The sequence below is a fragment of the Colobus angolensis genome, unplaced genomic scaffold, assembly GCF_000951035.1.
Source record: "Colobus angolensis palliatus isolate OR3802 unplaced genomic scaffold, Cang.pa_1.0 Scaffold29, whole genome shotgun sequence".
In the NCBI taxonomy this organism is placed as follows: domain Eukaryota; kingdom Metazoa; phylum Chordata; class Mammalia; order Primates; family Cercopithecidae; genus Colobus; species Colobus angolensis.
The window spans coordinates 1,407,820-1,424,696 of NW_012116154.1; the positions used below are offsets into that span (position 1 = coordinate 1,407,820).

Consider the following 16,877-nt stretch of genomic DNA (forward strand, 5'->3'; position numbering starts at 1 on the left):
AAAAAAAGAAAAAAAAGAAGTTTGCCTTGTTTTCGTCTAGCCAGTGCTGCAAGCTTACCATTATTTGGTTGTTTCAGACAAGTTCACTGGCATTTGCATGGTCTCTGCTGGTTATTGTGTGTCTCATCTCCAGGAGCTTAAACCCTTCCACAGAAGGCAATTCCTCAGTGACCCCCAAACCAGCCAGTGAGTTTGGTTTGCCTTCAATAGTTGACCTCAACTATGCATCAATAGGTATATGCAAACATGCAGCATTGCCATCATCTGTCTATGTAACCCTGGACCAAATGCTACAAGAGAAAGTTTGAGTCTCTCTTCCCCATGTAAGAAAACTAACTGCCACCCCTCCAAAAATAATTAATAGAATACAGAGTTGATTTGAGTATTTTATTTATAAATGTACATTTACTATAAAAGCTGTTGCATTTTAGACAACTTGTTGTTTTTATTTTTTACTGTTTCTCAGAGGCATTTTAGAATAAATATTTTAAATGAAAGTTAGTATAACCGATATAGAACATTGGCCCACCCAGAGCAGTAACATCTTTTGGACGGACTCACATATGAGGTGGATCATTTCAGTTTGTTAAATCTTACACTGTGTCTAGATAACTATAATATGTATTGCATTAATCACACTACATAGAAAGGAAATGTCATGGAAGTTCGCTAGTGAAAAACAAAAAGTTACCCATGATTTTTATTAAAGAGTAGGGACTAGCTTTTGGAGTATGAGAAAAAAAATCAGACATACTTCTTCAGGAACAATAAATCACTCACTTGCCTCATCTGTTTTTTAAACAAACACATTTACATTATAGCTCAATGGAGCAGAGCATTTTTTTTTCCTGGGATCTCAAAGATTATTTGAAAAGAAATAGATCATGCTCATTATGCTGCATTGGAAAAAACAAGATCTAGTCTGCCTAAGCTGCCATGTAACAGACTCGAAATGAAATCTAAATCAAATAGAAATAGAAACGTTGGCAATTAGAATTTAGCAAATGTTGGAGATGATTCTGTGCTGGTGACTAGTGTTCATTATGGGAAAGCACATTTTGCAGTTGGAGAATGGGGCTTTATTTTTCTTGACTCGATTCTAGCTTCAATACATGTACAATGAGCCTCACTAAGAAATATGTATAAATGGGTTTGTGAAACTAGAAGAGAATGTGCAATATTCATGTAATCCTTACATAACGGATAGAGTTGCACATGTAAAAAGTATTCTATAAAAATCCGTTATGAATGACCATATTGTACATGTCTGTGCATTACTGGTGGTACTCTAATATCATGCAAAGTGTAAACATCCACATTATCAAAATATTTAATAAAACATGCAGGTGAATAATCAAAATATTGGACTTGATCTGTACATTTTCAAAACAATTTTTCTTTTTAATTTTTTCCTTTTTTCTCTTTTTTTATTTTTATTTTTTCCTGTAAAACAGCAAACACCTCCATGAGAAGTCTTGGAAACTTGGAAGTGACTTCATCTTTCTTCAAGGTACTGCATCCATAATTTGTCACTATGTGCAACAGCTTTGCATTTTCTAAGGCACAATTTTTAATGAAATGATGTGTAGATTTCAATCTAATAACAGCTCATCCAAATGACAAATATGGTCGAAATTCCTCCAGTGGCTGAGGAAATTTCTGCACCTATATGGAACTCACATGCAAGGAACCCATCTAGCATGTAATAAATAATCGCTAGCCATACTCAATAAGACACGGAAAAATTATTGCTTACATAACAGAAAAACATCTACTTGACCCCCTTTTATGACTACATCAATTAGGAGTGTATCCATAGTCTACATTCACAAAATGTCATCTTGACTTATTTGCCATTGATTTAAGGCAGAATAAATAGTCCCCCTTTCCCCAGTCTTAAAAACAAAAAACAAAAAAACCAGCCTGGAGATCTACATTGTGATGCTTTTTAATAACTTGACTCCTTTCTTGGCCAGCTGAAACTCATCGCACAGGGCAGCAATCAAACCAGCTCTCCACAAGAGTTCCTCTCTAAACTTCTCCACGGGCAAGGTCCGGAGTTCTTGATAGTAAAAAAAAGCGATGGAGAGTGGAGGAGAGTCGGTATTCATTGAAGTGGGCAGGGCATAATCTGTGCTGTAGGTTCTTGCTGATCACAGACCAGGGGCTGACCACATCATACACTACGTGGATTCTAGTAAGATGGACTTAACGCTTTTCTTTGGACACCTGTTGCTTCAGGCCCTTAAGGAGAACTTGCCAGCAAGGGTGAGCAGTGCTCACACCTAATGATGAACTTATCTCGGTGCCTCATCTTCTATATGCCTCATGTTAAGTCTCTTATTGAAGACTCCTAATCTAGTGTCTCGAGAGAAGCAGGCAACAGAGGCCTGATGTCTGACATTGACTCTTTGGAAGATTAAACTTCCTCACAGATTTTGATAATGACTTTGGAAATGATGACTGAAATATTTCCCTCTGCTTTCTTCCTACCTTTGGGCAATGTCCCAGAGTGTAAATCTAGCTGATATTGCAAGGTTTTGCTTTATTTGATGAACCAGCCTATATTAATGACATAACTTCCAAGGTACACAAAATCTAATACTAACGGTGCAATAATTTATTGGTATAATTTCTACCTCCAAAGGTAAGTAACACAAATGTTCCAGGATTACAGTATATATTATCAAACTAGTGTCTTTGCATTAAAAACAAATTATAGCTCAGAGATAGAGCTTGCTGTGATGTTTAGTTTCTGAAATGCATTAAATTTATCCTCCAGTCTCAGAAGACTGTGTGTCTCAAATTGGCATGTCTTGCACTTTCTGCAGCTCAATTTGTAAACATAAAGTGTTTAATTCCTAGAAATTCTAAAACAAAACAGGTTTATTGCATCATTTAGCTAATTCCCAAAGAAGAGAATAATACATTTTAAACCATAAGCCTGTTTGACCATGCTAAAACCTTTTTTGAGCTATTCAGGATCATTACAACCCCATATTCTTTTGTGTATACTGTGCAAATGCAAAAAAAAAAAAAAAAAGAAAACCCAAAACAATAAACGGGAAAAACACAAACACTGTGCTACAAAAGAACAGATACCACCTTTCAGAAGAGCCTTTCAGAAATTAGGTAAATGCTGAGAAGCCCCTGAACTTGGGATTTTGTTAAGCAGTTGCCAGGGGACACCCTCAATAAAGAAATGGTGAGTGATCCGGAAGCTTGAAAACCATGTCACAATGTTGTAGGCTGCCCAGCACCTGTGATTAAAACAAACAACAACACAAACAAGGGTGGTCAGGCAACATTTCTCGCTTCAGACATTTTAAAACCTCCCTAATGAGCAACTGCCCTTACCAAAGTCTCCTCTTCCCGGGGACTGGAAACTTCTCCCATCCTGCTACTTGAAATGTGGCCCCAGGACAAGTAGTATTGGCATCACCTGGAGTCTGTTTGAAATCCAGGCTCTTGAGCCGCATTCCAGACCCATTGAATGCGGCACACAGGTGATTCACATGCACCATGAAGTTTGATCAAATGCTCTGGATTGCCCCTAAAGCAAAGCGTCTCCATCAAGTTTTCTACCTTGTCATCTGGGGCAAACAAGCAAGAAAATAATCTCTTTTTTCTCAGTTTCCCTGGGTTTTGATTTCTCTAAGAATAAGTACATTGTAATATGAGGAATTTGACATATGATCTAGAAACAAGATTGCTAGATTCAGCAAGTATAAATACACAACACCCAGTACAATATAATTTCAGATAAACAACACAGAATTTTTCAGTATAAGCATATCCTATCTGATATTTGGGACAAACTTATGCTAAATCCAGAGCATGCAATATTTGGGACATACACATACTTAAAAAAATGTGTTGTTTATGTGAAATCCAACTTTAACTTGGATAAAAAAAATTCCACTAGGTATCTTATATTTTATCTGGCAATCCTATCTAGAAAGGATTGTTTGGGTTCCGTATTTTCTGCTGCAACCTTCACAGGATTTCTCCTTTTTAGGCACTACAGTTGTGATGAGGCAATTGCAACATCTGAAAAGACCCCAGGGAGTTTGCATTAAACGCTTTTGCGAGAGTGAATGATGGAACAGAACACCATGTACAAAGACACAGTCACCCAACACCCAAGCACAAATGGCACAAGTTAAACATGTGACGGCTGGATGCATGACAGGTCATTTGTTTTGCACTTCCATTCCCATTTACATATGAACTTAAAAACTGTTTACATTGCTTTTAGGAATTGCATTTTAATATGCTGGCATGCTATTTTTCCCTTCAAGAGAAAAATTTCATTTAAATGTGACTAGTTACTTGGAGAAAATAGGATTATATATTCAGGTTTTACTATTCCACAAAATGAAATTATTTTGTTTCACTTAGAATGCCCACGATGTAAACCACCCTTCACATCTATCCATCTCCACTCTTCTCAATTTAAATCAAATTTTAAAAAGGAAAGAAAAATGGTTTTTAGCCATTTTTTTCCCATTCTGACTCTTTTATTGCATCTTGGATATATTTGACCAATTCAAGCATATTTATACTGAATTATAATCTGAATTATAATCCCCTCTACCTATTCATTCCTAAGGTATATTTATTCATTAGGACATCAGCAGAGAAATAAACAGTATTCTCAGATGTGCTGGTCATTCTCTCTGTCACGTGTTAACTTAATTGAAATTAGCCTAAAGATACTAATGTTATCTGGAAAAATGAACATGGGAGAACAGTTAGGAAAATTTTGGAAAAAATAATTGGAAAGAAAGTGACCATTGTTACCCAATATTAAAACATATTATGAAGCTACAATAATTAAAAACATTCAGTAATGGAGAACAAATAGGTTAATAAAACATAATAAAATATCCAGAAATAGACCTAAATATATATGGGAACTTAGTTTATGAGAAAGCTGGCATTTCAAATTAGTGAGAAAAAGAGGGATTATTCATTCAGTGATATTCATACAATTGGCTAATTGGAAAAAAATCAGGCCAGATATCAACCTCATTTTTTACCCCCAAATACAATCCTGATTATGATATATTTACATGTGAAGAAGAAAAAAAAAAAATTCTAGAAGAAATCTCAGCTAAATTTATTTATACACTTGAAATAATGAGAGTTTTCCTAAGAAACCTATAATCCAAAAAAGAAACATATATTTATTTTATATGTATTAAATATATATATATTTAATTACATAAAATGAAAATCTTTTGTATGAAAATAAATCACAGAGTGGGAAAACTACTAACCGCAATGTGCGGCAAATATAAGAAAGGGCAAATTTCTTTAATTTGCAAAGAACTCATACAAATCAGGTGCCAAATAGAAGAATGGCTAAAGGATAGGGAAGCACTTTACAGAAAAGGAAATATAAATAGTAAATAAACATATGAAAAGATGTTGAAACTCATAATTACGGAAATACAGATCAAAGCAATACGGTGTTTTGCTCCCACCAAGCAGAGTGGAAATTTTTAATGTTTGATGATATCCAGAGCTGATACAGTCTTAGAGGAAAAAAAGGGGGGTCTCTCATACATTTTGCAGGGAGAGTGCACTTTTCTGAATGATAATTAGGCAAGATGTCTGAAAATTTAAAAAGCACATGACTTTTAAGCCAGCTGTGCTACTGCTCAGAATCTATCCTATGGAGATGCTTTGAAATATTCATCAAGATATATGCACAAGGATGTTCACTTAAAAATAATATTAAAAAATGGGAAACCACCAAAGTGTCCATTCATAGAGAATTAGTTTTAAACTATAAGTCCACATAATGGGATTGCATGCAGCTATTTAAAAGTCATTAAAAAGAAAAAGGAGATACACAGCATGTTATCTAGAAAAACTACCAAGATGTATCATTAAGTTCAAAATGACAGCAACAAAAACCAAGTACAGAACACCATGACTATATAATCTTCACCTTTGTGAAATAAAAACCAACACAAATCCAGGTAGATACATCATACTTATATGTCTCTCTGTGTGTACGTATGTGCAAGTGTGTGCATACACATGTACAAACATATATTCTGCCCCTACCCCAAGAAATTATTGGAAAGTGATTACAAGGGAGAGTTGCACTTTTAATTTGGTGTCTTTCTGAACAATTCAATTTTTCTAACCTTATATCATCTATAACTTTTATTTATTCATTGAATGTCTATAGAAGTATCTAGGCAGAGAAAACAATGGGCCTTGTTTTCTCTGGTAAATCCTGGTAAAACACTACATTTAAAATATAAAATAAAGAAAAAATCATTTTTGTGGCCTACCTCCAAATCACTTTCTTATTTTTCAGCTCATTACAGGAACTCCATGGTTTTGAAATTGAAAGCAGTTAATGCCCTTTATATTTGCATACTTAAGAGAAAAATTCCTGGTCTTGAATTAAAAAGCTAATTTCCAAAAGAAATGACAATGAATCACCCAACCTCTCAATTTAAAAATATCTAGATGAAAAGAGGTCATTGTCACCCAGAGGGGGGTTCATGTTTGTTCTGTTGGCATCCTTCAAGCACTTTAAATTATGAAACAAACTCAGATCTACAGCACTTTTCAAATCTTTCTGAGCAGTCCTTCAACCTAACAGTGCCCTCTTCTGGTTCCATAAATTATATTCAGCTGGTTCACTGAGGTTCACTGAGGTTCACTGAGGTAGAGAAAAAGAACAATTTATAGAAGATGATAGGAAAAATTACATTGAACTCTGGCAGAAAAGAGTTTAGTTTTCCTTGTTAGCATATAAAAGCAAAAGTCCAGTTTAAATAATATATATATAATTATTACCTATTATACATGTATTATATGTGTTCATTTGTGTGTATATATTTATGATATATGGTATACTATTTATGTATTTTAATATATACAATATATGGTATAAAAATTAATATCATGCATGATATAAATAGTCCAGTTTGATAGCAGCAGCTCTAAGTTGGAATTGTTTTGATCTCAAGTCAAATATTTATTATAGATCTAAACTACCTGGGTTTGATTAAATTTTTAATTCCCATCATTTTATTAATAGGCATACATTTAACTGAATTTACTAAATCTATAGCTATAAAACAAACTACTTTCAATTTTCATTCTTAAAGTTTTCAGTCTTGCAGAGATTTGAGATCCATGTAAAAAGGCAGTAAAAATGTGACTTCATTTTGAGAAATAGTCATTCTTGAGTTTCACACTCCCTATCTTCACTCCAATTTTTTAAAAGAGTTTCTGACTGATGAATCTGCACTAAAAGGTCTTCTACTGTCTAGGTGACCCACCAGAAGGACTGTACTCATGATGGAAAATGAGGAAACATTCCGAGGCAAGCCACTGGCCATTTTCAGGTTTTCTAAACTGAGGCTAGGCAACAGCACCCCCTGCTGCCCTGCAAACTAACATGAACCTTTCACAGCAGGAGGCCCGGATGCAAGATAGGAAAGCAGGCTTCTCACTTACTAAGGCAGCAAATAATTTGTTAAGCGCATATTGTTACTAAGGTATTGTAGAGATAGGAGGTGGGGAAGAATCCACAGAGAAGTAGAACCACCCATCATTGTTGCCTCTCAAGGAACTTTCCATTCAGTTGGGAACACATGTGACGTAATGAAACTCCTGAATGTAGGGCGTGCAGACATTGATGAGTTGGTGCTCGATCTGATAAACAGTGGAGAGCCACTCTCCATATTTAACCATCCCCAAATGGTGCCAGTTGTCTAAAGACATGCCTGAACAAGTGAGCAGTGTTTGACAGACCTTACATCTCCTTTCTATCGCACCAAAATCTCTGTAGTGAGCTCAGGCAATGTTTTGACCTGCTAGTGTGCTGATGCACTTCAGGATAAAAAGAATTGGTCCACATTGCAGCAGTAAACTTCCAGGAAGAAACGAGTGGTAAATAAATGGTTATTTCACTATCTTTTTTTTTTTTTTTTTTTAACCTAGATGTTAAAAAACCTTTCTCTCAGAGTAGAGTGTTAATGGCTGGGGAAAAATATTTGAATTCCTAAATCGGGTCCTATGGAAGACATATCACTCGGTCATCATGAGGGGTTCTCCCCAGTACTTACTTCTGGATCGCATGTAGCAATCATTACAGTTCAGAAGACCATTTCGAATCCTAACATCAGTCCCACTCACTGCATCTCCAAGCTGGCCTTTACAAATTCCACACTATAGGGTAAAAAGAACAGACATCATAAGATGCATAAGGAATTGTTTCTTTATAATGCTTAGTTACTGTTTATGTGAATAGCACAACAATCCCTTCTACAATCACCACATTTGTGGAGCATCTATTATATGTAAGTTGCTGCACCAGTGTCAACTTACAGCAAAAGCAAATATACGGTTAGCATGTTGCCTTAATGCCTTGCATTTTACAGAGAAGGACACTGGTTCAGAGAGGTTCATTGACTTGTCCCAAGGTTGTGAAGCTGATAAGTGGTAGCAGGTTGACTCCAAAGCCTAGCCTCTTAACCTCTATCATACACCATTTCTCAATCAAAATGGAAGAACCGTTTCAAATGCATTAAACCCTAGTGGCTTTAAATAAACACATGGTCAACGAGTTATCAATTGAAACGTGTCCATCAATAATCTTTAAAGGCTTGCCAGCATTGTTGCTAAGTTCTACCAGATCAAAATTTCTAGGAAGTAGCTGTTCCATTTTTAAATTTTATTTATTTATTTTTTTTTTAAGACAGTGTCTCGCCCTGTCGGCCAGGCTGGAGTGCAGTGACACCATCTCAGCTCACCGCAACCTCCACCTCCTGGGCTCAAGCAATTTTTCTGCCTCAGCCTCCTGTGTAGATGGGATTACAGGTGTGTGCTACCATGCCTGGCTAATTTTTTTGCATTTTTAGGAGAGATGGGGTTTCACCATGTTGGCCAGGCTGGTCTCGAACTTCTGACCTCAGGTTATCCGCCCGCCTCGGCCTCTCAAAATGCTGGGATTACAGGTGTGAGCCACCGTGCCCAGCCAACTGTTCCATTTTATATTTCCACATTAAAGGCAGTGATATTCAGAGCAACAAACCCACTGGGAATTTCCACCAACACAGGCTGAGTGCAGAAGGAGACTGTAGGATATACTTGGAGTTTGTACCAGAAGGGTACAAAGGGCAGTGGAAGTTGGTCTGGGTGCCAGCTTCTTGCAGGAGGACCAGGATCTAGCCCCTAATTCATGCTCTAAGGTGAGCTGGGACAGAGTGAGGCTTCATCCAAATTATGTTATAAGCTGCCTCTACATTGCAAGAGTGGGGAATAAATCCAAGAGTGGATGTACCTTAAAGTGTCAGGCCAGCTCCAGGAAGTGAATGATTAGAGTGAATAAAGGCCTTGAGAGTTAAGAAGGCAAGTTTCTTGACCCTTGAGAATCTGCAAAGAGCCCTTACCACTTTGCTCATTTCCAGCCCTGATGAAGTTTCTGAGAATAGAATGCGGTGTTGAAACATATTTCTTGGCATAACTACAAATCTTAAAAAGCATATTCCTTGAGCCTCAAAACGTCCCTAGACAATTTAGGACATACATTATCTAGCTTAATCTTTACAATGAGAATATTTTTGGTTGTCCTTTGTGGAATGGTTCTCTATAGAAATAAAATAAAACTTAGGAAACTGTGGTCTCATTCTAATACTTTTGATAAATGAAATCTAAAATAAGTATCTATGTTGTGTTTTGCCTATGATAAATCTTGCTTTCAAGTGATTACTGGTATTATTAAATTAATAATTCAGGGACAACTTCACTGACTTTCTCTTAGCTTATCGGCAAAGTGGGGGTTGTTATAAACCCAGGCAAATTTACTTCATAGCCAAGGAAGCTACCAACAAGAAATAAGAGAAAATTCAAGAAGGGAAAAGAAAGTATGTCAGGGTTATGCAGACCAAGAAATGACTCCTCCTCAGAGACAAAGGGTTTGCCTTCAAAAATTACATATTATTTTGAAATGTGTCCATGAGTGGAAAATAAAGACAGGATATGCTGATATAGTCCAGCTTATAAATTTCATAATAAATTAGGTATAACTGGTTAACTCACCTACTTATTACCAAGAGATCTGGGACTAGAATCTAGGCCTCATTTTCCGTTTATTTACTAATTCATTCACCTAAAAATATTTATTGACACCTACTCTGCTAGGTAGAGAGGAAACAGTGGTAAGCAAGACAGATATGGTCCCTGCCCTTATGGAGTTTCAGTTTATTAGAGGAGATAATATTTAAATAATTCGATAATCAGTAATAAGGACCAAGAAAGGTTCTATAACGACCTATAACAAAGGCAACTTAGTCTGGGTGGGCAGGGCAGCTTTTTTGAGGGAGTGATATTTAATCTAAGATTACAGACACATTCATTCTGAGACCTACAATTTTCTAACTAGCCACTGAATTGACAGACAGTTTTCCACTAGGTCAAAGACTAAAACTGTTTCACATTAAGTCATAAGAGTTTAAGAAACAGCATAGACATTACAAATAAATCCACATGGCCCTAAAAGATTTGGAAGAGCATCATCCTCCCCAGCATCCCATTCTCAGCCTCGCGCTGAAGTATATGTTCTTTAGCAACAAAAACTGTTTTGTAAGGACAAATTGCACAGACCTTTCTGCTGCTTCTAATCTGACATCCCAGAGGGATTCATGATAGGAGACCTTCCTTCTGAAGGATGGAATCCAACCACACATCTATACAACCCAGACAGGGAGACCTCACAGTCAAAGCCCTCCAGAATTTCTAAGAGGCATTTCTCAGCACAGAACGATGCCAAAGGACATCACGAAATTGTGTCTGGAGAGAAAAGCAATAAGTACGTACCCTGAAACACTGGATGTGAAAATAGAGATTGAGGGTCTCGATGATCATCGCAGCTCCTTTACCCAAAGGAAGCCCACAGGAAGAGCACAGCTTCTTTCCACTTATAGACCTAGGTTTAAAAATATACATCACAATAAAAACTTCAGTTTAGAATACCTGGTCAAACACACAGACATGTAACCTCATGCAAAAATGAAAATGTGGATTTTTAAGATGCCTATATCATGAATGAAATGAGAATGACAGAACTGATGATAAATTGGAGATTAAACATTAGATATAAATGGCAAACAACTGCTATACTGGGTCTCCACTATGGTACTGAATCTGGTGCGTGTGTTTAAGTTATTAGGCTGTTTGTTTCAAGAAGTTTGTGCTGTAGTCTATTCAAATGCCTCAGAATGATTCAATATATTTATCATACTTTTTTATAAGTCCTAAAAGATAACTGAGTTTCGCTTTGCTGAGGTTTCAATGTTGCTTTTAAATTTCCCGTAAGTGGTTCACTGGTCCACTACAGCGTTTCTTTTTACTTACTAAGAAAACAACGTTTTTGTTTGAAAATAATCACCTGTGATACAGCAGACTAGGCAGAGGGCCCAGAGAGGTGAGATTTAATGTCTGCTCTGTCACCAAGTTCTCTGATCTGGTGTAATAAACTCACTTTGGGTTTCTCTTTCACCTTTTAATAGGAAAGGATTGGACCAGATTATCTCCACGACTTCCTCCAGTGCAAACACTCTGTGAATGAAGGCACTTGCCCTCTCTCTAAACTGTAAGCCTGAGGGCAGGACTGAATCTATCTCCTGTCTATAGCCCTGCAGTATCCAGTACAGTGCCCAGCGATGGGCTGGAACCAAACCAGCAGAGCAAAACCAGGCGAGAGGACACCATCAGCAGCCCATCTGAAACCAGACAGCTATCCTCTGAAAGGCAGCTTTTACAACTAAGATCGTACTGCAATGATGCCAGATGTCTGAGAAGCTCTTGGAATTACACAAGGAATTTAAAAATATGCAATATCATTTGAAAACCAGCAGGATACAGAGGGACAGGAGAAACAGAAAGGAAGACAGTAGAAAAGAGGAAGAGTTCCCCTAACCAAATGCTATTTATTAGTATTCCCCTCTTATCCAATAGTTAAATGAAATTTCTACATCAAAGAAAATCTCTGAGCACTCAGTAATTTGTGTCTCCAGGGAACGGGACTTCAGGCAGCTTTTTAAAATATCATGGGGCCCAGTTAATGTCCAGAAGTCATCATTAGAGAGCTGGAGTAGGTTAGAAGGATGAAGTTTCGTTTGTCAGCCTCCGCCTGGTTCTCTGTAAGAGCCATGAGCGGATCCTGCCTAGAAGGGCTGAGCCCTCTTGGAAGGAAAGGCGCCAGCTTTGGAGCCCAGCAATTGTCTGGTGGATTTTATTATTAAATTGGAGGTTCCACACAATGTAATTAAAGCCCTATGGCCATAGCGGCACCAATGTCACAGGCCTGACTTTTTCTATTGCAGCTGATAAATCTGCAGGCAGATGAACAATGTTCTCTTTCCTCTTGCCTCTGTGTGTGTGTAGGAAGAGATGTGGATGGACACATCCCTCAAAATCATTTGGCAAGCACTAGTTCAGTTGAAATAATGCTTGGCAAGCTCTAGTCACAACAAAGCAGCCTCAGAAAGGCCTGCTGACCTCTTGTACCTGTTTGGTGACTGACCGGGAGGGGTGGGAGAACAGGGAGAGAAAGGCCCAGCCTGGAAGTGCTCTCGGGGACTTTTCCTGTAATGTGGTAAAGGAGTCAGAAATTATGACAAGTAAAGAGAAGCCAAACTCCATTTAAAAAAGACACTTTAGATTAGGAAAATAAAATAAAATAAAACTTTCTTGACAACCAAATCAAAGACCACAGCGTTTCCTGGCAGTATTTTTTTTTTTTATGAACAAAAATACTAATAATGTCTAGCAAGAATTGTACATGCATTAACTACCTAAAATCAAAACCAGGTTGGCATGCTGGCATTGCTGAACAGAAAAGACAGAATATTTTTATAATCTTTATTTTTAGTTAATTTCTTCGTTAGCTAAAATTGCCAGGTTGTTTTTTAAGTTGCTTGCCAAACTGCTTTGGCATGCTAATTACATGTAAAAATGATGGACTCCGTGGAAGGGGAAAGATGAGGAGGGATCCAGGGAAGATCTTCAAGGAGAGCCCAGAGATGAAGGGCAGACCTTAAAGGAGCTCTTTTCAGTGACTTCCCTTATCAACAAATTCATTATGGGTATGTGTGATGAAGGGTCATGTTCAAAACATGTAACAACTGATATGTCATCGGCATCAAGAAGTCAGAATGGCTCCCAGCTAGAAGCTACCAGAATGGTTGCATGTGAGCCTTGCCTGTGATTAAGCCATCAGTTCTGGGCTCTTGCTTTTAAAAGTGAGTAGCATTTGTAAAGAAAGGGGTAGAACGCAGAAAAGAACAAGGGAAAGAAAAATACCAACACGGAAGTGAAGAGTGTGTGAGTCCACCTGTCTTCCGCTTTCAGCAGAACTCCCTGACCCTGCTTCCCACCCAAACCTCCCTTGCCAGCGAAAGCTTGTCTTCTTCAAATATCACATTTTCATGTAACACCCTAAAGTATAAGTACCAATGCTTAAAAAAGATTAAACATCACTGCAATAATCAATAACAATAGTGATTACTTCCAGGTAAGTTTAACTTCTATTGATTCGAGTGTCACATAGACAAATAGAAATGGAACTGGATAGACATAAAAGAAACAGAGGAAATGGTTCAAATATTGCATTGGGGAAAAGGAAAATGTAACAAGAAAATATAAGGCAATAAATAAATATTTTTCTCTTACAAAACAAGTTATCATCATCATCATCATCATCTTCATCACCTGCACTTACTGTTAGCCAGGCACAAAACCCTGTGAGGTAGGGACTATTGTCATTCCCATTTTGTAAATGAGGCAGAGGAAGATTAAGTAATTTGCTCAAGGTTCAATGTTGGTAAGTGGCTGAGTCAAAATCTGAATGGAGGTGGTCTGGCTCTAGGTAGAATGATTGATTACAGTACTATGAATGTTAACATTTTAAACATCGTGATTATAAGGTATCTCTGGCTCAAATACGATCTTACTGTGAAACTGAGGGTTCATTTTGAATTCCTCTACTACTTAATCAGTTAAATAATCTGGACAAGTTATTTAACTTCCCTGAGCCTCAATTTCGTCATCTATAAAATGGCAGGAACAATCTCATAAAGTTATTGGAAGGGTTCAGTGAGTTAATAGATAAAGAGGAGGTAAATATATGTAAACTCTTCAACAGAGTGCCTATTATAATGAAATGGTTCAAACATGATAGAAACTATTATTGTCAAAAATACTTTCTTACAAAATTAAAATACGGCCCAGGTAGTTACCTTAAGGGAGAGCATAATAATGAGAGAGTAACATTTTTTTCTTGAACGAAACTTTGTCCACAGACTTTGAGGCAATTTAACTCAAATTAATTACAAACACAGCAGGCCTGCACCTGCTTTCCAATGTTTAAATTTGTGGGCTAAAAACATAACTTTGCCTATTACAACTCGATAAATTCAGAGTACATATTCACTTGCCAGAAAGACTGCCCCAAACTTCCAATGATGTTGACTATCTTGTCAATGAGATTTAATGGAAAGAAAGCACAAAAATGCGGCTGTCATCTTGCCATCTCACATTTTTCATTCTTCCCCCTTCTAAGTTAATGAATTTTTCAAAAAGGGAATCCCACAACCATCGTGTCTGGTTACTCACTTCCGCCTTTCACTGGGAGACTCGATCTGATGGTTAATGCTTTTATCCAGTGGGAGGGTTTTTGGCTTCACGTCTTCTGAACTGTGCATTGGATTTGATACCTGCTGATTCTGGGATGGATCTGAGGCCAATTAAAGAACATAAATGTAGTGCACAGTAAAATCACCTTACTACCCAGGAAGTCACCTTTCTTTAAAGTGCTAACGCCTGTTGAGGTTTCATAGCGATTTCATGCAGGTCATGGGCACACGGTGGTTAGAGAGGCCACTTAAATCACTGCATCATGATTTAGTTCTGGAAGCAAAGGAGGTTAGGAACCATGCCCTTTCCCCTTGCTGATTTCTGATGTCATAAAACAGTACTTTAAAACACTGACTTCTTACACACGAAAGAAAGCAAATCTGGGTGGACGCAATTATAACCTGGAACATCATTTCTAAAACACAGTGAACACCCATTGCTTTCTCTGACTCATGGATCACATCATCTGTGATGTGGTTTAAATCCACAGGGCACCTGAATGGTATTCAGCTTGCAGGGATATCTCTGTTTGGGAACATGCACAAATCTATGCTTATGTATTATAATCAACCTAGGTAAATATCTGTGTAGACAACAGGCTAAAAACTGTAAGGCAAAATTCATTAATTCCACCATTATTGCTTTGGCAATAAATACATTTACCAGGGTCACTCTTTTATCCTCTTAGCTCACTCCTCCTCTTTATATCATTCAGTATTTGAAGTTTCAGTTATCTAGGAATGATACTGAAGACCCTCGGCATGTAGAATTTGGTCATTTTGGTGAGGAATACATTTAAATTTTGTTGTGGTGAGCCAGGAGTGTGGGAGACACGGGTGGGAATAAGGGTGAAGTGGCAATGGGAGCTGACGGGACCTTCCCACCATTCCAGTACCTGCATCTTACCCAGCTTTGGGGATTCCACTCCTCCATAAGCATTTTATGGGGAGATTATGTCCAATGGTGGAATTAGGAATTTGAGGAAGTCTCAGAATGCACTACTTATGAAGGTCAAAGGTTTTCTGTAAAGTTACATTTTTTTTAAAGTGCGGACACCGTCTCAGGTCTCACTGAGTCCCCAGCACACAGTGGTGGGAGTTTATTCACTATATATTGGGCATAAGCTAGAAGTCCAGGGCCCTTAGAAAGAAGCCTGCAGCCAGCAGAGATGATAGCTTTCTGGACAATGTGAGGGTCTAACAACAATTTAAACATTGAATGAAACTGGTCTTCTCCATTCTTACCCTGAGCAAGCTGTGGATTCGTCCCACAGTGTGGGGCCCCAGCCTCGGTATCCAGTTGATGGTCTTCATGAACTCCTTTTGATACAGGGTTTCCAGAATGAGCCAAGGCCCCTTGAGTTAGGCTGTTAAAATAAAGAGGTATACTTCAGAGCAGACAGAAAAGTAACTGAATGAAACTTCTTGGTCCTATAACTTAAAGGATGGAAGTACGAATTACAATATAAAAAAAGAGATGGGACTGTTTGTTTATTCTTTTTATTTTAAAATAGGTTTAAAATGATAAAGTACTACAAATTTCTATTATTCATCCATTTAACAAGCTCAACAAACTATCATTTCTGATACCTTCTCTGTCCACGAAGGTCTTCATTCTAATAATTTCAAGGAATGCCAGTGCTAACCTGATGTTCACAAGAGAGGACTTACTGTAAAAATCATTTAGCCACATGGAACCTTTGAAGACCATGGTAACCCACTGGCCTTTCAGTGGCTTCTGTGTGCAAAGAATGAACAGATGGAGGAGATAAAAGGAAAGTTTTTCTGGTGAAAACAGGGACAGCCTGGAGAACTAGCTAAAATTCATGTAAAATGTGTGGAGAAATTGCAAAAATGCAAAAAATTGCAAAAATGAAGGTCAAAGGTTTTCTGTAAAGTTACATTTTTTGTACATTTTGTAAATAGCTTACCAGCATCATTCAGATCTTCCTGACTAGTGGTTTTCATTGCATAAAACAGAAAAGTCCCTTTCAAGAGTGTAAACTGGAAAGTCATCCAAGGGCCCTACAGTTTCTGGACATAGGCCTGAGCACCTGCAGCTTACAATTTAACCAGTCTTCTAGCTAATGAGCATAGGAGGATTCTCAGGGCAAAATCCCATCCGGAGAGCTCTGCTCCCAGCCAACCTTTCAAGTTGGCCAGTCTTTGAAAATGACACTTAGCCTTTCTTGCCTCAGATCCCTC

General features: G+C 37.6%; 1 protein-coding gene across 8 annotated transcripts in view; it reads right to left on the reverse strand.

Annotated features, from left to right (window-relative positions):
- Positions 1 to 373: 373 nt before the first annotated feature.
- LIMCH1 (LIM and calponin homology domains 1) overlaps positions 374 to 16,877 on the reverse strand; it is a 351,601-nt gene continuing 335,097 nt past the window's right edge. For 6 of the 8 annotated variants that reach the window (XM_011949047.1, XM_011949052.1, XM_011949049.1 and 3 more), the window contains 5 exons: positions 15,918 to 16,039; positions 14,653 to 14,773; positions 10,855 to 10,963; positions 8,103 to 8,205; positions 374 to 3,260 (listed from right to left, as the gene is read on the reverse strand). In XM_011949047.1, coding sequence (XP_011804437.1) covers positions 3,235 to 3,260; positions 8,103 to 8,205; positions 10,855 to 10,963; positions 14,653 to 14,773; positions 15,918 to 16,039 — 481 coding nt within the window. In that variant the 3' untranslated portion in view covers positions 374 to 3,234. Of the gene's footprint in view, positions 3,261 to 8,102; positions 8,206 to 10,854; positions 10,964 to 12,546; positions 12,625 to 14,652; positions 14,774 to 15,917; positions 16,040 to 16,877 lie in introns of all 8 variants that reach the window. The other 2 variants (XM_011949045.1, XM_011949046.1) reach the window with 1 other exon arrangement.